The 21,355-nt window shown below is 37.5% G+C and overlaps 1 protein-coding gene across 2 annotated transcripts in view; it reads left to right on the top strand.

Annotated features, from left to right (window-relative positions):
* Positions 1–21,355, top strand: part of BMP5 (bone morphogenetic protein 5) — a 55,175-nt gene that overhangs the window by 15,693 nt on the left and 18,127 nt on the right. For both annotated transcript variants that reach the window (XM_040553307.1, XM_040553308.1), the window contains 2 exons: positions 7,779–7,971; positions 13,228–13,376. In XM_040553307.1, the coding sequence (XP_040409241.1) occupies positions 7,779–7,971; positions 13,228–13,376 (342 nt within the window). The remainder of the gene's footprint in view (positions 1–7,778; positions 7,972–13,227; positions 13,377–21,355) is intronic.

Raw genomic sequence — 21,355 nt, 5'->3', positions numbered from 1 at the left:
TTTAATTATCATTGGAGCAGCTGCAGTGTAGCACTTGTTTTGACTTGTTGAGCAAGTGCATTTGACTTGGAAGACACTGAAAACAGTAAATTGAATGAATACCACATGTTTACCAGTGAAATTTTCAGCAAAACATTGGCTATTGAATGAAAAACAGCAATTTCATTAAAACAAATATTTTGTCCCATATTTTGAATAGTGTGAAGTAACAGAAAGGCATCGCAGGTAATCTCGTGGTGTACAGAACATCTGGGAGATTGTGCCTGAGAAAACGCAGCTCAGTTATGCCTCTTTGGTCTAGGCATTTGTTTAGGTCTGTGCTTATAAAAGCTGCTGGCAGGCACTGCTCCATAGTTCCTGGGAAATCTTTTGCTGCTCACGGGGAATGCTGAAAGCTTTTAGCTACTGAGTTCTAATTCTCAAAATAATTCCAGAAAAAATAAAAAAGAAATTTATCATTTTTACATATTCTCCTATATTTTAAAATGTCTTTGTAAATTTTTCCATTATTTGTTTAGTCTCTGCCTACTGCTTTCTAGAATGTAAAAATCATATCACTTGAAAGTCTACCTTAATAAGTACTCAGGGTTTCAAACTATTTTCCTATTTTTACTTTTTCAATTTTTTATTGTTGTTGGTCAAAAATCTGTCAGATCTTATTAACTACAATAAAAAAATTAAGAAATTAAATATTCAATCATAGAAGAGTGCTTTTCTGGTCATTCTCAAAAGATGTAATACTAAATAGTTGGCTAAGATCCATGAATATCCTAACTTTTTTTTTTTTGAGCATGGGATATTAAAGCACTTTTTTTTTTTTCTCCTTTTCACTCTTGCTCTAGATTCAGCTGCAGTCACTGAAGGTTTTCTCATTGACCTTATCTTGCCTTGAACTACTTTGCAATTCATACATTTCAGTAATTCTGTGCAATTATGGAAGGGATATTCTACCATTAGAAGTCTGGATTCAATAAACAATAGATGATTTTTCATTTATTGAAACTGCCACTAACTGCATAGTATTTCATCAAATAATTTTCTAACTGTCCCTAATTTAGTTAACCAAAATAGCTAAATGTTGCTCATTGATGTCAGTAACTGACTGAAAATAAAGACTTTAGTGAAATAACTTTAAATTTACAGTAGTGTAACTTGCCTCAGAGTATGACCTACCAAGCCTTCTCCTTTGTGTTTTAATAAGAAAGTATACATTTTATAAAACCAATTTACATCACTCTTTCAAAACCACATCTGTAAATCTATAATTACTTTAAATACAACCAGCCTAATAATAATAAATACAGAGAAAGTCAAATATACAGCACTGCAATAAAGCTTTTTTTTAAAAAAAAAGTATGGACTGCTACAATGAGAAATGTAAGATTTTTGGAGACTTGCCCTCCTTAATTAAACAAAATTCTCACTGATTGCAGAAATAATTTTGCTTCATTTGGAAGAGGATCAGATTCAGAATTTGGACTAAGACTGATGATGAGTTTGATGCTTAGGATAGGATATGAATGGAATGTAACTCAAGAAGACAGGTAATTTTGGGAATACCCATCTTCAAGTACCTACATTTCTGACATAAGGTATCCCAATAAGACTGCTCTTGGGCTTTGAGTATTCACTGATCCATTTTGCCCAGAATTCTCAAAAGATCTCAGTTCAAAAGACAAATTCTGAACATGGCTAAGGCATATGGACAGACATTTATGAACTCTATGCAATCTAGTTTCATGAAGAAACCAGATGGTAATGATTGCATCTTCATTCACCTTTTATTTGCCTAATAGACCACTCACCAAGGAAACAGAGGATGTGGTTTTGGTTCCCACCTCAACATGGAGAGGGAGATGGGAAGGGAAATGACATATTAAGTCTAAATCACCCACTTTCCCTTACTACTGGCTTCAGAATAGAAGTGGGGGCCCCAGCCCCCACTTGCTCTGCTGATGAAAATGAATCACAATTTGGAAAGAAATGCAGTAGATTTGGTACTAAGAGAAGAATAAGCAAGTGGGCATATGACTCCGAAGCTCTGTAGTTAAAACACTCAGATGAATGATTATCTAGTAGATGCCTAATATCAATAAATGGATTAAAAAGAAAAACGCAAAACAAATGCAGGAACAAAAATTCAGATATATATGTATATACATATATTTTTTCATTTTGACCACCAACTCCTGTGTTGTGTTTGTGCAGTGGCACAGGATGTCCCACCACTGAGCTACTCAATATTCTGGCAGTTAAGATGTAGTCATTGAAAGTAGCTGGTATGTGTTGAAGTGTTCGTTGAGAAAAAGCTATCTCTTACTCCTATGGACTGGAGCTGTAGTTGACTGAAGGAGAAAGGTAGATAAACTCGTTTGTTCTTATTATGGACTGCTGCAAGGCAGCTGACCCTTAACAAAAAGAAGTGTCTCTCCAGTGACTGTGTCAGGCTCTGGTGTCCAAAACATTCCTGTGAGCGCAGGTGACTATTTTTGTGAATTTTGATATCTAACTCAAAATAAATTTCCCAAGTCTTGATCAGGATTCTTTTAGTTTTATAAAAGAATTATAACCTTTTACAATTAAAGTAGCTTTGCTTAGACGACTATTTCCTTTGTCTGCACATTTTTTTAAATGATCACTTTTGGAGAGTATTTTTGTCATCGCACTTGATCTTTAAAAGTACACTCAATTTAAGACTTTTTTAGAAGACTAATTCTTATACAAAAGCCAACAGACAGAATGAAAAGACTTGAATTTACTTGAACAAACTTTGAATTAGAATTTGTGTTTTGAGGAATAAAAAGATGAAAGATATACTTCCTGAGATAAGCTTAATTTAACTTTCTCAAAGTTAATGTTTGTATTCTACAGCCTACACAAAGTTACAAAGCTTTGAAATGTATATTTTTAAAAGTCTGGCCTACCTCAACTGAGAATCACATTCTGCTGAATGTTCTTAAATTCTCTGTGATGCATTTCATTAACGTATTGACATCTATAATAGCAAAGCATCTTTCATTCTGCTCTGGGATTGCACCTTTTCTTTTGTCAATACACCCTATAAAACCTTTTTGCCGTATTTTGTAAAAAGTGTCACTTCAAGTAGTCTAATTGTAAAAGAGAGAATGGGTTTCTAGGATTTGAATGCTGGAGAACAGAGCAAGAATGAGGTAAATAGCTATTTGATGTCTGTCTTTTCACAGTAGCACAATAGCTAATTCCTAGGGCCTCTGACCTTTTAGTGTCCTGTAACAGAGTACTTGCATTAATCTGTTGCTTATCTGTCACCTACCACATTTGATATTTCCAGCCTCTGCTTTCAATTATCAGTCATTAGAGGCAGCACTGAGTAATTTCAGGAGAAAACGCCTGGAACCTTTGACCTGTTTCTGTCAGATAAGCACAAGTGTTCACTGTAGATAAACTATCATTTCATTATATTCAAGATGTAAACGAGTGTCGTTTGTAGTGTATCAGCTTACTGTAACCTTTATCACCTTGAAGTGATTAAAACTGACTGGTTTACTTAGTGCTTATACAAAGAATCCAGAGTCAAACAGTGAAATTCAGTGAGATTAGTGCAAATGGCCCCTTATAGTTACATGGTCTGTAGGACCATGCCTTGGCATGTATAAGTAGTAGTTAAACAGTGACATTAAATTGATTAGGGAAGCTTCACTATTTGTGAATCCAGTTGGGATCCTAAGACCTTATGTTGTAAAATCAGCCTGTTTTAACCTGGCTTTGGTTTGCTCCCCACATGCTAAAGAAGCTTTCACTTTCCATACATGTCACCACATACCAGCCTCTTCAGGAAAAGCAAAACACATGTCAGTGGGGAGCTAACTGCTAATGAAAGAGCACTTATAATAGTCCCTCATACACTGTGACATAAACTTCTTGCCAGCACTTTTTACATTTTTTTAAGCTCAGTCAGACGTTTATAGCGGAATTGATAATATACTGATTACTTATTGCACATCCATCTGTGTGATTTATACTTGTGTTAATGAAAATTTGTGAATAATAATTTCTCTTCATATTAAAGATGACTCATTTTTCCAAAGTATCTCTGTGGTGTAAATTTGCCTTCAGTCTTTTTGTGATTGGGCTGAGTGTTAGTACAGTGTGAATATTTCATCAGTGAGCCACATGGGTGGAAAATATCATTCTTTCCTATCTTACACACACAGGTGTTTGTGATATTCCCCTGAGCTACGATTTGTCTGATGTAACCATAGTGCTGAATATATTAGTTTCAGGTGGTGTAAAAATACCAGTTCAAAAAGCTGGTGCTAGGAATCTTGATCAATGGCAGCAAATGAAGAATTTTATTGTAATCAGAACTGACACTGGTATACTAGTCCTTTTTAATTACAAAAATGATATGCCTCTGATGGTTAAAAAAGGACTTCCTGATTTTCTGGTCAACTATTTTTTAGATGCTGTGATCTGTCCCACAGAGAGGCATTTTGGCAGATGAACAGAGCAGAGCTGGAATGACACGAGAATGATCTGAAAGAACGGAATACTTTAAAAAATCTTAACCTGTATTTTTTGGGCTGCCAGTGCTGATGCACTGAAATAAAAATACTTGAGACATGGTGCTCCTCTGCACTCCATGTCATTTCAGCAGTGCAATGGACCCGATAAGACACCTTACTGTGCATTCAAAGTCTTTCCTAACAAGGCACTTTTTAGATGTAGAAGAGATCTAGATTTGTATATTATTTTCTGTATTAAAATACCCAGTATCATTAAATAACATTTATCTTTTATATTTTATTATTCTAGTCGCTAGACAATACCGCAACATCGTTGTGATTTTTTTTTCCAGTCTGCTATATAATGCAAGATCTTGACTTGTCTAAATTCATAAAAATTGTTTTTATGTTTTGTGCTTTGGCTTACAGAAATTTATGGGTTGAGAATCTGGCTCCAATGCAGAGGGTGGGACTTCCCTGGAATCAGGGTTTTTCATGAGTTTTAGTGCCTGTTTTATACAACCCTTCATTTGTGGAGGCTCTTGATACTCCCAAGTCTTGCCTTGCCTGCCAATTCTGTACTGGCAAATCTAGGACTAAGGAAAATCTGAAATTCTGTCCCTTTCAGGTGGCAGTGCTGTCTCTTCCTGGGTTATACGAGGATAAGTAATATCTGTGTTAGCTGTAATAATTAATTTGGGGCTCTACAGACAAGGGCTATCAGTATTCTTTCAGCAGTTGTGAGTGGTCCTGAGAGAATCCCGTCGGCGTTATTGCAGTGTGTTGTAGAGGTTTGTGTCCAAACTGCAGTGTATATGGAGACAACTGCTGTTTCCAAACTAGTGTTATTAATTAGAATATACTTGTAAGAAACTAGACAAAAAGAAACCTCAAACCCAAATAAAAACAGCTCAGGCCAGGAGTACTGGCATTTAATACTTTTATTCAGAGTCTAATTCTCCAGTGCTTACTCACAGTGAGTTGTGCTTAGTTACCCATGAATGCTGGTAAATACTTGTTGAATAAACACAAACCCAAGATATTACTGCTACATTAATTCTGGCTTTAATATATTTTTCATTTGTGGATTATTGACATATCTGTTCCACGTTAGCCCAGCAATCCTCAGCTATAACATTAGAAACTTGTGGCAGACTCTTCATACTAGAAAAATCCTCCCTGGTTCAGTGCATTTGCATATGCTAATCTCTGCCAAGTTCTTTCAGAAATGTACATTTAAAAAAAAAAAAGGCAAACAGGCCCCAAAGCTCAAGTTAGATGTCTGTATATATCTCACAGCTTAGAGCCGAGCAGCGGAGCTGCTAAATAGACCGTATCCTGTTTCTCTTCAGTAGCAGCACATTCATCTTCAGGTACAGAGCAGCCCGTTTACATGCTTCTGCCTCTTTTCTGCTTTACTTTTTCTACGTACTGTAAGATGGCAAACCCACGTAAGCTAAATACACACTTGAGCCAAGTAAACCATGCAGTTAGCAGACAATTTTCCTTTTGTCATCCAAGAGAAAGTTATTTTCACTGAAGATGAAGTGTTCTTATAGCCTATATATTTTATTTTTGGTGATTCTTAAGGCAACACAGTTTTGTACGTTTTCAAAAATTGTGCTTATAAAAACGAGGATAGTTTACATTTTTGCAGGGATGAAAGAGAAGTGTACTGTAAGGGATAGCTCTATGGCCACAGGTGACTTAGCTGCTAACTACTGCTCTGAAAATAATGTAAATACTTTTGCTTCAGTTGCTTTCATTTTAATATGTCCATAGCCATAACTTTATATGGCAACACCAAAACAGTTTTTTCTTTCAGCAGATTTCTCTTTTGGAAGACTACATATACTTTATAACATGCATACTACTTATATATATATACAAACACATATGCATTGTGCATGTATGTCAATTTATGCAGATGTACACATAAACATGAACATATAAGTATAAATATACATCTATTGTAATAATACATGCATTTTATTGTTTATACATGTAATGCAGTAATCTATACCTACACATTTTCGGAACTGAGGTTGTTCCTCTCTCAGATCTGAGGACTGTTAACGCCAAAACTCAGTAAGAGAGCAAGGGTTGTGGGAGGGAGCGTTTAGTGGAGCTGGGTGCAGTCACAAATCTTTAGCTGGTTATCCTAACTGAATCCCAGCTCTGGGTGTTTGGCTTTGTCCACCATCAGTCCAGAAAAGCACCTCATGAGGAAGGTGGAACTTCACTGCCACAGGGCACTGGGCACAGCTTCTTAACAGGTCAATGTTACTCTCTGTAGAAGGGAAAACCATGGATGATTTTCTTTTCCACATCTCTTAAATCGAACTATTCATCCTGTAAGACGGTCATCAGCCAGTACTATGGCCTGTACATTCACTTGCCACATCAAAACAGATATTTCTTTGCTGGAGTGGCTCCTAACTCAGGGTCAGAACCGCAGCAGACATCTCAATTAGCCGCAAATCAGTTGTACGCTGAAATCAGCTAAAGTGCTCTGTCCACTCCACTTTAAAATTCCGCATGATCCTGAATTAAGCAATAATGAGATTAGTTGTTTTGTTTTGTTCTTTAAATTGTGGTGTCAGAAACTCTGGCAGCTGCCCTGCACACCCTGCATGTTTGAGGGGACGCCTCAAGCCAGGAGCGCCCCTGCCTTTGCTGTTGGGGTGCCAGAACCTCTTCGGCCCTGATTCACGGCTCCTTCTGACCACTAGCAAGATGACACTGATGCCATTAGACTACAGCATGTGTTAATTTATATGTGACCGCTTCTTGAATATATAGTGGTTGTAGTGCACTTTAGCACTACTTCAGGATTTATTACGTTGAGAGGGAATGATCAGCTTTCCTCTCAGCTGCCTGGATATTGGTGGCAATTAGTGTTTTCCGAAGTCACCTATGTCTCTGGCATTACTGCTGCTATGCTTACAACTAAATTGAAGTCCTAAATCCTTCTGCAGCTTTAAGTTTCTCCATATTTCTAGTTACTTTACAACATGCCCTCTTTCAGCTTTTTTTTTTTTTTTTTTGATATTCTTTCCACTCTGGCTTCTGGAATTTGTATAAAAGCCACTGAGGGTTTTTCCTTTTGAACTGAAGACACTTGTGGAATTTCCTTTAACTGGAAGTACGTCTGGGCTTGTGGTTTTATTATTTGCACAGTTTTATATTCTCCTGTTTGTTTACTCCTAAGCATGGGGAACCCATTAATCATGGGAAACGGGTGTTGTGTCTCACTTTGTCTCTTTAATTTGCATTTAACTCTTTTTCTAACAGTTGAAAGAGACAAGGACTTCTCCCACCAGCGAAGGCACTACAAGGAATTTCGGTTTGACCTTACTCAAATCCCACATGGAGAAGCAGTGACAGCAGCCGAATTCCGGATATACAAAGATCGAAGCAACAGCCGCTTTGAGAATGAAACAATTCAGATTAGCATATACCAGATCATCAAGGAGTATCCCAACAGGTACCTTGCCAGCATGAGTGTATTATGCCTGAAACAATGTCCCAGGCTTCTATCTGAATTAGAGAAATGATAACTGACCATAAGCATACCCTCGGAAAGGCATTATTGCTATCACTGTGGCTTGTGTTGCATTAATTCCTAGGCAACGACAACAAATACTGAGCAAGAATAAAACTTATCTTCAATGTAATTTATTCCAGGTTTATGGAGAGTTGCATATCCAATCTCACCAAACAGTCTGCCCATAGACAGAGGGGGTGAAGGTTCATGTTCTTGGTGAGCAAATGGTGGATTTATATGCTCAGTCGAAGCATCTAGATTTGGGAAATACACCATTTGCTGACACCGACATACTACAAGCCAAGATTCAGCTAGCTCCTTAAAGGCAGATAGACTGTTCAACTTTGCTGACTTTTGAAGGAGCGTGGCTTTTTTGGTATGTCTTTTAATGTTCTGCAGAATGTGATTAAGAGATGGAGTCATGCACTGTCTATAAGATGACACATGGTGCTTACAATAACTGAAAATCAAAGCAAATATAACGCCACACATAAGCAAATCTCTGATTCTGAGTATGTAGAACAGTGCGAGTGACATATTTCCAAGACTGTGCAAAACGTACAAAAATGAGTAGATGACCAGATTTGATGAGGCAAAGTAGCTAATCTACTTAGTAGTTTAAGTAAGAACCTTGTAAGTAGAACCTTGAGCTTGTACCTTCTAGGTGAGATCTCTGAACACCAAGTTAAAAAACTTTATGGCTATAAACAGGGAGTTATTATATGTCAACAGAGCAGAACCAACAGGTGGGAAAGCACTTATCCTTCCAGATTATCTTCTGCTTTCTTACTAGATTTGTGCAGGATTTTTTTTTCCTCTGTGTTCAGCTTGCAGAATTTCTGTTGATATAGGTCCAAAAAGAGGCTTCTTGGAGGAAGGAATGAAAGAGGAAGGGAAAAAAATATATCCGTTTGAAGAGCACAGGTCAAGGTTAGGGTGATGAAAGCTCTTTACCTGCAAACTCAACAGATTTATTTTTAAGAACTAACGGGAAAAGCTGGTTTTCTAATCCATTTTAATGGGTTTCATTTTTTGTTTTTATGTTTTCTCAGTGAGTGATTTCTGTTCTATTTCAGAGAAGGGAAAACAACTTAAGCCTTTGAAGCAAGATGAAACTTAAATAGCATCTGGCTTGTTAAAATGACAATTGTCTCTATTAAACCATTGGAGAATAATAGCACTTTCTTTCAATAGCTCATCTGCACATTTCTAAGATAGTAAAAGCACTATTTCTATTTATAAACATAATTTTATAAACATATATATTTCCATTTATAAGCATAAAATCGTCTTGTCTTCTGATGGAATCACAATGCTGGAAAAGTGCATGTGCAGTGACACACCACCTATTTGTTTTTCACTAGTATAACTAAGGAAACTTCAGACTTAGTCTAATGGTCAAGTGTTTCCCTCCTATTGCTGATTTTGCTGGTCTCTACTTATACATGGAGTATATGGAGGTAAATGCCTCAATGTGTTGAGGTAGGAGAAGATCACAACCTCTCTAGTGCTCATATTAGAAACGAGGAACCTTTCCCACTTGCTTCTTTATAACTCCAGACAGAAGAGCTTCCAAAAATATTGTATTATTGGCTTCTGCAATAACGTTACAGCTTTTGCTTTGGGGCTCAGACTTCATGAGTTTGTCTTACATGTGTACATGAGATTTTAGGTGCAAAATTTTCAGATTTAGGTGCAAATTTTTGTGCAACTGCTGTGCTCCACGCTCCCTGCTAGTGTCATACCACAGCAGAGCTGCTCAGTTTGACCCTGGCCATCCACCCTTCTTTGGTCTGAAAGGGGAAATGTGGGTATCCGATGGAGTCCTACAACCTGCTACAGGTTTTGCTATGCCTTTAGGCAAGGCGTGGTCATGGTTTATGGTTTCTGTGTTGCAGACTTTATAGTTTCAGACATTTTTCTGTCTCTGTGGCAGCATGGCTGCTGAAGCGTGTATATTGAATTCACTCAGAGTTTGCTGAAATGACAGTCTTTGAGACTGAAGTTTTCTATTTGTTCTAAGGAAAAGTGTAAAGCACAGCCAATGGCAAGGCAAACTTTCCTACTCGGCCCTGCCAATGTACTCCTACCCTGATCTCTTCTCATGACGAAAGTAATGTGCTCCAACAGGCCAAATCCTTGTTCATGATCTGGTGGCAGCTAGCCACTAATTTAACTAAACCCGAAGGATTCTTCCCGCATTAGGGAATCCTCAAGTGGCATTAAGATACTAGAGCAGCTTTCTGGAATGAGGCGAGAGGTGAAGCAGCGTTATGGGGATGGCCTATTACATAGTAATAGTAGTCATGATTTGTTCTGGTCAAAAACTTTGCTGGGTTTCAAGGAATGTATAGGTGGTTTACTCCACCTTTCCTTGCTTAAATGACTCAGGAGATCTGGAGCTTCTTAGACGTTCTGACCGTAGCCTCTTTGCTGAGATTCTTGACTACGGTAGCATTTCTTTTGTAGACAACGGGCCGTTTGGGTCCAAACTGAGATCACTAAACTTAAACAGCCTCCATAAAGGTAAAGACAATCAGCTGTATTCTGCCTGAATGTGTTCACTGTTGCATTTCAGGCTATTTACGACATAATGCCTTACTTTTTTATCATGTGTTGTAATTTTAAATAGATTAAAAAAAAAAATAGAGCCAAAATTTGCAGCTGTTTTTCATTTTAAGTGTGATTTTCGTTTGTTTGTTTGTTTTTCTGTTCACAGAATAAAAGAGAATTTTAAAATTAAAAATGTCACAAAATGTGATGAGAAATTTCAGACACCAGCTAATGGTGGAAAACTGAACCCTGAGCTGTCACTGACTTTTGAAAAGTCAGGTTTTCACCTGATGTCATAGGAATTCTGGGGAAAAAAAAACTTATTTTCCTAAGTAATATTTTGAATTTCTGTAGTAAATGACTATTATGTGGACCAAATCGTTTGCACTGGTCTGGAGGCTTTCACTATCTGTTCTTAAGAATCAGTTCTATTTTTCTCTAGGTACTCACAACTAATTTTTGGTTTGTTTGCTGAGTAAATGGGTAAGAACACTGCTGGCTATTACCATAGCTAGATCCTGCTTGCAGGAAGGTGAGCAAGAAGATTGACATATCAATGCCAAGACAAAGTGGTGTGAATTTCTGCTGCCATACAGAATAATAAAGCCACACTGCAGGAGAAAATTTGTCTTTTATACAGATTTCTGGGCTGCACCATTAGTAGTCCCCTATTCTGAGTTGGCACATAGATATTGCACACACTGACTTTTGAGGACTTTTTATATTATTCACAGCAAAGTTTGGAGCTGAAAGAATCTATATGGGAAAATGATTATGTATTCCAGGAGGAGACAGTACAAATGTGAAATTATGGCACTGTAATATTGTAATACTTTTTATTCTAAACAGTTTTACAGTTTTCTATTAAATTTATTGAATGATACACAATATATTTACAAATAACCATGTCAAAGCCTGTCGCATTCAGAATTATACCATTCAGTTCTAAAGTTCCGATAAAACTGCTTATTAGAGAAAAAAATGGGCATTTAAGACTCCAGAGAGTACTATTTATGAGCTTGCGGTACGTTGTTAATTTGTTCAGTGCTAGCGCAGTGAGTCAGGCTCTTTTAAATCGTAAGACTGTTTTCATGTTAGCTCCAGAGGGAGAAGGTATGTTTTCTCCTTGTGTGGTCATTCACACAGTTCTACTAGAACACAAACGGTAAGAGCCCAGCAAAAGATTATCCCTTAAAGGAAGGCAAAAAGACAAATTTAAATAAAGCTCTTTCAATTTCCTTTATTAAAAAAAAAATAAAAAAAAAATTCCTTCATTGTTGCTGAGCTCTTTGACCTGATTATGTAGATATTTCTCACGTAAGCAAATGTTGTACGCTTGTCTGAGTGCATTTTGTGTTATTTTTCTGTGTTGAACAAGCACTGTTTCAAGAGCTACACAAGATGTTTTTTCAGTGTAAAAGGCTTGTAGTGCGTGTAAAGTGGTTAGTCAAGATAAAACAGTAAATACCTACCATGTCATTGTGATTAAGCAGCATGAGAATACAGTGACAGGATCATCATAATTTTAAATTCACTTATTATACACAAAGACTGTTCTTTCCATCTCTCCTACCTCTTTAAGCATATATTCATGCTGTCTGTAAGGTAACAATTCAACTCTAAGGTCTGTGCAAGCCAAGTCTGTCTTTAGTTGATTTGGACAGTCAAAATGAAAAGTAAAACATTTTTTTCTTGTGTATTGTTGTTTTGATTACTATTTATGGCAGAAAAGGAATAGGTTTCTCTAACAATAGATTTAAGTTTAAAAGGCTAAATGGTGAAAACAGCTTTTAATAATGCGTGCTGCTTTGTAGAAGCATATAAAATGAAACTGATGAGAGTTAAATATCTTGTTTTTAGTATGTTCATTGCAGTAAATTATTTGTAATACAGATGTGGTTCTGGAACCAATTGTGTCAGGAGATATGTGACAACAGAACAAATAAACGATCCATGCTAAACATTTAGTAACACAATTATACTAACTCCCCTGAGCAGCCCTTCTGAATTACTGGAAAATTTCATGGGAACAAATCTGAGAATATACCAGGGAATCGAGGGTTAAAATGCAATAATTACGTTATTGAATCGGTATATAATTTCTACTTTGATATATAGACTTATTTTCTAAACATCTGTACTAATATGAAACTGTCATATATTCATGTTTTGTTATATGATATAACTGCTGTCATATGTTATTAATAACAGACTTTTTTAGCAATGCTATTCCTTTGAATTTAGTTGAAATTGGAACGTGATTTTGACATTTTTTGTCTTTTGCACTGGATGGTTTATAAAAGTTATTATTCCTGAGACATTCTGGTGCTGAAAGATGAATCCTTTATACACAGTCTCAATTACATATTTTGTGTATTTATATCAGGAAGCTAGACTTTTTCAGATTTTCCAGAACTTCAGCTTTCATATGATGCGAGTCATTTCACAAAGGCCTGTAAGGGGAAATACCTATATTATACTTAACAATTATATGCTGGCTACAGCACATGCTGTGCCATGTTGTGATGAGGATGTGTCGAAGGATTATTCATTTGGGCTGGAGGAAGTTATTGTCAGCAAGGAAGTTAAGGGCAAAAAATAATAATATTTGGATGTTGTAACTCTCTATTTTCTTTAACTTAGGGATGCAGACTTGTTCCTGTTAGACACAAGAAAGGCTCAAGCTTCTGATGTGGGGTGGTTTGTGTTTGACATTACTGTGACCAGCAATCACTGGGTGATTAATCCACAGAACAATCTGGGCTTGCAGCTCTGCGCTGAAACTGGGGACGGTAAGAGAGTTACTATAGATCATAGCTCTGTATATGCTCTTGTCATCCTGTTGCTGTGAACCTTTTCTGGATGGGTGTTTTTTAACTCTACTGGGTGGCAATCCAATGGAGGGTTTATAAACGAAGAACACAGGCTTGTCCTGCTGCAGCTACGGTCTGGAAACTGTTCTTAATTCTGTGGAATATAACGATTATAAGGCTAACTGAATCAAGCTAAATTAAATGAAGTTTGGGATAAAAGTTCTTACATGAAAAATCAAGTTCCATTTTAATGTTCTTCCACTGATGATTATCTACATGCAGTCAGGAAATTCTAGCAGATTTGTGTAATCTTTGTTTTATAATGTTTCTAAATATCTTTCTGGGCTGAAGCATAGAGAAAGGTATAAAACAACCTCCGAATATTTCCTCCTAGAATATGAATATGACCTCCTAGAATATGACCTCCTAGACCCTGATACTAATGCTGTAGAAAGGTTAAGAATAGGGTAATTTGGAAATTGTTTTTCTATCCTTGAAAAAAAAAAAGTTAACTTCAAAACTTTTTTACCTTGAAAGGGGTCAAAACTTTGAAATCTTGAAAATTTTTATTAGCTGAAAATTAGAAAGAATTCTAACAAATCTAAAGTAATAACTGTGGGTTTTTTATAGGACAAATTTACTTGACTACTACATTATTCAGAGTTATACTGTTTATTAAAAAGTGAAAATGCATCTTAGTTCAAAACACTGTTTTTAGAAGAAGTGTTCTTTCTTAGACTTCTTTAGAAACTAATAAAAAGAGAATTATATACCATTTTTTTTTCTGTGATGGTTCACTTAATCTGTACTACTTTACAAGCAAACTTTCAGATTTAGCTTTCTTGTCAAAAAGCTTTCAGTGTCAGAGGTCAGGGGATCTATGATGCCAGTTAATCTAAACCTTAGCTGACATAATTTTAATGAGTAGCAGAAGAAACCCTGGTGTAAGGATTAATATATATATATTTTCTTCTTTCTTTGTTCTGGCTACATTTTCTCTTTGTTTTTGATCTCCATTCTCCCTCAGGCTCAGCTGGGCTGTGAACAAAGACCCTCATACTTTTCCAGCAAGTGCTCTGGCTGCTGGAGAGTTATGCAAAAGGCTGCCGTGGGCCCTGATGTCCTCCTTTAGGCACAGTGCTGTGAAAAGTCTTGAACTAGGGTGCACAATTTCACCTAACATTGCCCACAAAGTCCAGATATAGTCAGTGGAAAAGGAAGGTACTGATACTAAGTAGACCACATTGCTGCTGCATTCGACTCTTCAAATGGCCCGCACCTGAGCATGAGCTGTGCAGGGAGGCAGCATGGAGCATGTTTTTTTAAGGCCAGTTTTAAGACCTTAACATTTTGGAGGGGTGACACCTCCGCCAGTCATCCAAATGAGGTGGACTGGCTCCCAGCCAGTTTTGCTGCTCCAGAATAAACTCCATCCTTAACTTTTTTCTTTTTTTTTTTTTTTTTTTTTTAATATATATTTTATTTTATTTTATTTTATTTTATTTATTTTTTTCCCCAGGAGATTCAAATAAATAAATTCTTGAAAATGAAATACCCATGAAAGACACTCATTAATAAATCCTGTAACTAGCAATTTGTTGGTTCTAGCCTCAACCTTATATTCATTCAGTAAACAGCAGGAAAGTTTGTATGGCTAAAATGAAACATTTAGATTAATACACTGAAGAAATTGTAAAAGAACAGCTTATATAAATATTTCCCCTGTCTTACTCCCAAGATCAGAAAGGTGATAGATAATTTTCTATTTTAAATTCCAAAGCCACAGGCAGCTTTACCTTCTGCACCTCGCTTATTTGAATTTCTCAACACAGCTGCTCAAGTGAGGAGGGAATTCCTCTCTTTCCTCACTTTCTGTTCCCTTTTCAGTTTATTCATGCAAGAAGAGTGCCCTTCCAGAGACTAGAATTCTCAAAACTATTGGGAAGACCTGTGCTATACTGCTTCATTTTAGCATAAGGAAAATCATCCTTTCATGCTCTTACAATTTTGCTCTTAAGGCTTTGATTATTTTTATTGGGTTACTGTTACTTCTGGAAGCTATTAGAAACACCAGCAGTTGAATGACATGTTTCTGTACAGATGAAACATGAATTTTTGTACATGACTCAGTTTGTAATGGACTCTGTTTGCAACCCAGAGAACCCCACCCACCTTTCTTCCAACCACTTCCCTACCAAAACCCAGGGACTGATTCAAAGCAATGGAAAAACCTGCCATTGGCTCAAGGAAACTTCAGGCCATGCAGGTCTGAAGCACCTTTCCACATGCCTTCAGCTGCCCATTGAGTTTATGGGAAGTACAGGAGTTCTGCCCCCATAACTGGAGAGATATTTGTGATAAGACCCTATCCCCTCTATTGCAATGGACCGTTAAACTAAATCTGATTCCATTAAGTCAGAAGATTCATATTTGGGGTAGACAGATGCTGCAATGGGGCCCTGGATAATAGAGTCTGTAAATATGTACTCATTTTTTTTCAGATGTATTCATCAGCACCTTTAAAATGGGACACTGGTAATTGCTGAGACTTCAAGGTGCTACTGTGTTGTTATCATTATCATTAATAGTAATCTTTCTTATGGTTATCTTTCAGTGTCTTTTTAAGCAATTACTTGTGGAGATAAAATTCTCTAGTGATCCCTGAAGAAGATACATATAAAATAATAATATCTACATGAGGAATAAAAAATTTGTAGCTATTTAATATAACAGTATGATGAAAACAACTCTGGAACAATGTCTGGTTACTGTAATTCATATTTTAGCCCCTTTGAAAATGCTGAAAAAGTACAAAAAGCCACATGACATTGGAATGTGTTTTCTTTTCTCTTTAAGACAGTATTTGGTATCATACGCATCATTTTAGCATGAAATGTAGACTTTTTCTCTTAATGGGACGTTTTATTTTGAATAGTAAGAATAAAGGTTTGCATGACACATATGGAAGCTGTCAACATATAATGCACTGTTTCCCTGGGGCTGTGGTAAATTAAGGATCTTTTCTTTTTTTTTTTTTTTTTTGATTCTCTTTTTTAAAGTCTCCTCAGCATTCTGCAGCATCTCCTTTTGGCCAATTCCCTCCTTTTGACACCAAAACTCTCCATGGTGTTTAAAACGAGAGGTGATCATTTTCACACTGATGGAAGTAAGGGTGTTAGATGAATTGCAGCATAAAATCAATGCAGATGCAGAAATGATTTGAAATGCTCCATGTGACGCTTTTCCTGTATATATACCATATGTGTCCAAAGACTTAAAACATGTTCCAGTTAATCAGCACCTTTGTATTAACACTTAACAATTTTATAATTAGAAGTTAGCAACAATTTGCACATCACTTCTAATGGAGAAGTACAAATCTGCAAGAGCCTTCCTTTTGCTGTTTATGTCAGTGCTGAGGAGAACCTAATGTTGTCTACAGAAAATGGGAAAGGGAGAAAGTGTGTAACTATGATTACTGGTGTTCCATAGGAAAACAAAACAAAACAAAACAAAACAAAAAAAAAACAGATCCCAAATACACACCTCTCAATATAACAGCCTGGGTAGCCTTCGTAGCCCATATTTCTGTGTGTTTTCCTGGGCCGCTGTGGCTCACAGTTATTTTCCATCAGCCTGTGCATCACAGGGGAATAAATTGGTACTTACTTTGAAAAACCCAAGCTGATTAAGGTGATTTCTGTCACCATGTAGTCCTAAGGCAGGTTTTCTTAGACTTTCTTGCTGTTTGAGGTAGGCAGACAACAACAGTCTTCAGCTCCCTGAGTCTGACCCTTACTTCAGGTATTTTTTTTTTTCCTCAGAGCAAAGGGAAACTTGAACAAAAATATCCTGATCCAAGTGAAGGCTGGGGAAGGTCAAGTCTTTCTCCAGCACGTACTTGGGTACACTATTACGTGTGTCCCCTGGAAGGGGGGTTAGCTCCTATTCCTACATGCTGCAAGAAAGACTGGGGAGCTTCTTCTTCAGTGTCATGGGGGAGACACTAGGAGACCCTGTATCTCTGTTTGTGTTTTTTTTTTTTTTTTTTTTTAAACCTTCTCTTTATCTCAGCCTGGGACTTTCAAGGTCCTTTCCTTTTCTCCTATGAAGCCTTTAGAGGCAGCATGGCCACCTTCTCTTCTGGGGTATGCACTGCAGGAGGTGGCCAAATTGCTTTTAACCCATAACAAACCGTGGCAGCACCCTGGCTCTTACAGGCAATTGGCTGCACACTTTCACATTGGTCTTGACCTCTCCTTTACAACACTCAGTGTTACCAATCTCATCTCGAGGTTGCCCCCAGTCAACCTTGGCACCTACCCTATGTGACCACAGTATCTGGCAGGTAGTCCAGAGGATGCTGCTGGGTTGTCACATTTAAGTCCTTTGATGGAGCTGGTATTTACAAGGCAAAACCATCAGGAGTGATTTCACCTTCATTAGTGTCCTTACAGCGGGGGAATTTAAGATATATATATATATTGATATATATATGGACTTTGGCAGGCAATAGCTCTGCCTAAATTCTGAGCCATCTGGAAGCCATATAGCCATGTTAGCACAGCACTGAACCCAAGCTAATATATCCTGCCCCTCAGCAGGTTTTATTAGCTTGGGCTCAAGCACTGCCTAAGTACAGCTACATGAGAGTTCTGGTTCAGAGCTGACTTTGGCCAAAGTTATATGAGTAAATTAAACATGCTCGGGAATACCGTGGGGCACTGAGCTTTGCTGGTGTGAAACGAGTCAGAGGGATGACTCTCTCAGCATCCAGAAAAAGGGTGGCCACATGGCAGCTGCCACAGGAGAGCCTGGGGACAGCTGGCACTGGTCATGAGCATGGCAGCAGCACCTTGGGTGACCCCAAGAAGTGTGGATTGTCCAGCTCCAGCACCTGGGAGCACTCCAGGGCACCCCTTACTTTTTGAAAATAAGTGTAACCTGTTTCCAGCTGGGTCAGAAATACCACCAGCATTTTCTTGCATCTGCTTGTAGCCAACAATGTGAACACACGCCGTGTTAGTATGGGCACACTTTCTTGAGATAGGCTCCTGCCCTTCCTCCAGCCACCAGTGCATACTGGAGCATACTGGTCCTGGCTGTGTGGCTGTGCAACTCCCCCTCTGCCCTGCTTCCCAGGCAGATGAAGGATACATCTGCATTTAAGCACCAGTAGTTTAGGAATAATAATTAGTGTTTTTGCTTAGTTTCATTCAGAATGTTTTTATCCATTGTATTCTTTAGTGGATGACCAATTAATCTAATCTCTACTTGTTTTATGGTCTTCCTGAACACATTCTTAACCGTTCAGAAAAGCCCTAGGACTCCCACAGACAATTCATGGTTTAAGTACATTAAATGCAAAGGATAAATCAAGTACTTAGTAAGAGTTTTCATGTATGATTACATCTGATTTTTTTTTGTGTAAGCATACAAGGTACTGCTGCCTTATACAACATGCCATGGTTCCTAACGTGTTCACAAATTATCCCAAGTGCTTTCTTCAAGAGCTTTATGAATACCAAAATCAACACAAAAAGATATGCAAAATTCATTCAACTGAACAGAATAAAAACAACAAAATGTAAGATTTTAATAACAAAGGCTGGAAGTTTAGTTTTGACTAAAGCTGTGAAGCCTCGGAAATGCACAGCAGACCATCCGAGACCACCCATTTTTCAGAATTCCTTAAAGCCTCCAGGGAGCAGACAAGTCAATAAAATACATGAAGCTTGTTTCAAAAGCTGTATTTTATGTCCATGTAGATAAATGTGTCTACCAAAGGAAAAGTTTGTGTAACAGTTTATGGAGGTAATCCAGTAGAGTATAAAATACTTTAGAGTTGGAGGGTTGTGGATGACCTTATATATAGACCATCATATTTGTGTTGTCAGGTTTTCGCTTTTCATTTTAAAAATAAATCTTCATTTAAGCTTTGATAGCCAAGCTCTCCCTCAATTCTTTTGTTTCTGTGAAGTCCCATTGCTCACAAGAACACTGTTGAGGCATGAGAAATCAAGCAAGTTTCTATCTAATTTTGAAACTACCTAGTGAGCTTTCAGACTCAGAACCTCAGGAGTGTGTTTGCTCAAGTTAGACATTATTGGACCTTGTATACTCAGGGTCTTTCTCCAAAAGGACTTCCCCAGTCTTCACTGGGATCACTCCCCACAAGAGGGAAACCATAGATGTGGCATTGGAATGTTTTGGCATTTTTTTCAAGAGACCAGAAATGAATTTCCAACATCACTGAAGTTCATAATTCTATCTACAAATATGTAAAATTATTACCAAAATAACTACTGTGACCTAGAAGTAGCGGTTAATCTGTGAAATGTGTTTTGTGGCTTGTTGAACACTTTTGAAAGTAAATAAGTGCTTGTTTTTCATAACAAAATGAGTGGTTTGCCGCAGTTTGATGACTCAGGACAAAATAATGGATCTTGGAATCACTCGTTGTTCTGTGTTGCCAGTGTAAATCTGGCCAAGACGCATAATGGCTGAAAGCTTTTGCAAAATTAGTGTCTGCTCAATGCCTTACATAAAATATATACTGCATGAGGAGAGAGAGCCAGGTCACAAATCTTACCACTGTCACTGGCATCCATGCTGGCGATCTCAGAAAAAGTCAGGATTCAGAATGCCATGAAATATGAAGTGATCTCTCCAGGTCAGGACTGTGAGACAGATTATTATTGAAAGCTTGAAACGCTCTTGCATTTCCATTTGGCGTAGCTGGGGGAGAAAATGAATTTTTAAGATGGAACTCAATCAGTTTATGAAAGGATTTGTATGCTGTAACTGCATGTGACAGCGGAAAACAATGCACAGGAGTGATACAGCAAATAGCTCCAGAGTGTTGATTCTGACTGCTGTTCTTATTCTGTGGGTTAAAAAATAAATTAAAAAAAATTATCGGGATTGTTGAGGTAGTACCTTTTAAGCTGAATGTCACAGCTACTTTTGAAACAGATATTCCTTTAGTATAAGTGGCCAGAATGTTAAAAGGGAAATAATATTAATTCAATTCAGTCACTCAGACCAGCACTTCCATACAACCTTTTATGCAAACTGCTAAGGGCACTCTACTATCAAATAGAATAAAAGCCAAAAATAAGTTTAAATGCCAAGTCAAACAAACACATCTTGCCAAGGACTCAGAATCATATAAATAAGAAGTAAGGAGTTGAGCAGATTTGGGACATAATGCTTTAAACAAGTTTTAAGTCCCCAAATATACCTGTCAATATGGAAAAGAGACAATAAATTATCATAGCAGGACTGAGAAGCACATGCCAGAATGTGAGGAATACAAGGGCTCTAGATTGTCCCTGCACAGAGTAAGTCCATCTGTTGCACTTATTTATTTTTGCTAGGTGTAGCTCAAATGCAGTGGCTAGGTTCAGTGAAGTGGGCATCACCGACTGCTGGTTTCTTGCACTGTGTGCATCTATACAGTCTGAAAAAAAAATATCTTTGAAATCTTCAGGATTAAAGATATGATAGAAATATGAAACCAAGCCAATTATTCAGAATGCTTGACCATATTTGATTCTTCTTCAGACATGCTCAAGAGAGGTGGAGATACACCTTGCTGTTTTGGTTTTTCCAATTGGTGAAGCCAGGGAAGATGTGGGATCAACCTGATCCATTCAGCTGACTTTGGGAAATGCTGCTCTAGTATCGCAGTAGGGAACAACTGTGCTGGAGAGACCTGAATTTCCAGTTGTCACTGAGGCCAAGAGAAAGGTTTTCTAAATGGTTACTAGCAATGATAAACTACAACCACTTACTAAAAATGAAGCTTGTGAATGCTTCTTGCTACCAGTTCAAGTTAGGGTAAGATTTTTCTTACTGTGTTCTGAAATCCATGCTATGGAAAAAGGTGCGACCGCAAGACTATGACAAGACTATGACAAAGAGATTGATCTCCTGCTATAGCAAAACGTTTGATG

This window comes from Cygnus olor, chromosome 3, assembly GCF_009769625.2.
Source record: "Cygnus olor isolate bCygOlo1 chromosome 3, bCygOlo1.pri.v2, whole genome shotgun sequence".
Taxonomy (NCBI): Eukaryota; Metazoa; Chordata; class Aves; order Anseriformes; family Anatidae; genus Cygnus; species Cygnus olor.
This window is presented reverse-complemented; position numbering and strand designations above follow the sequence as displayed.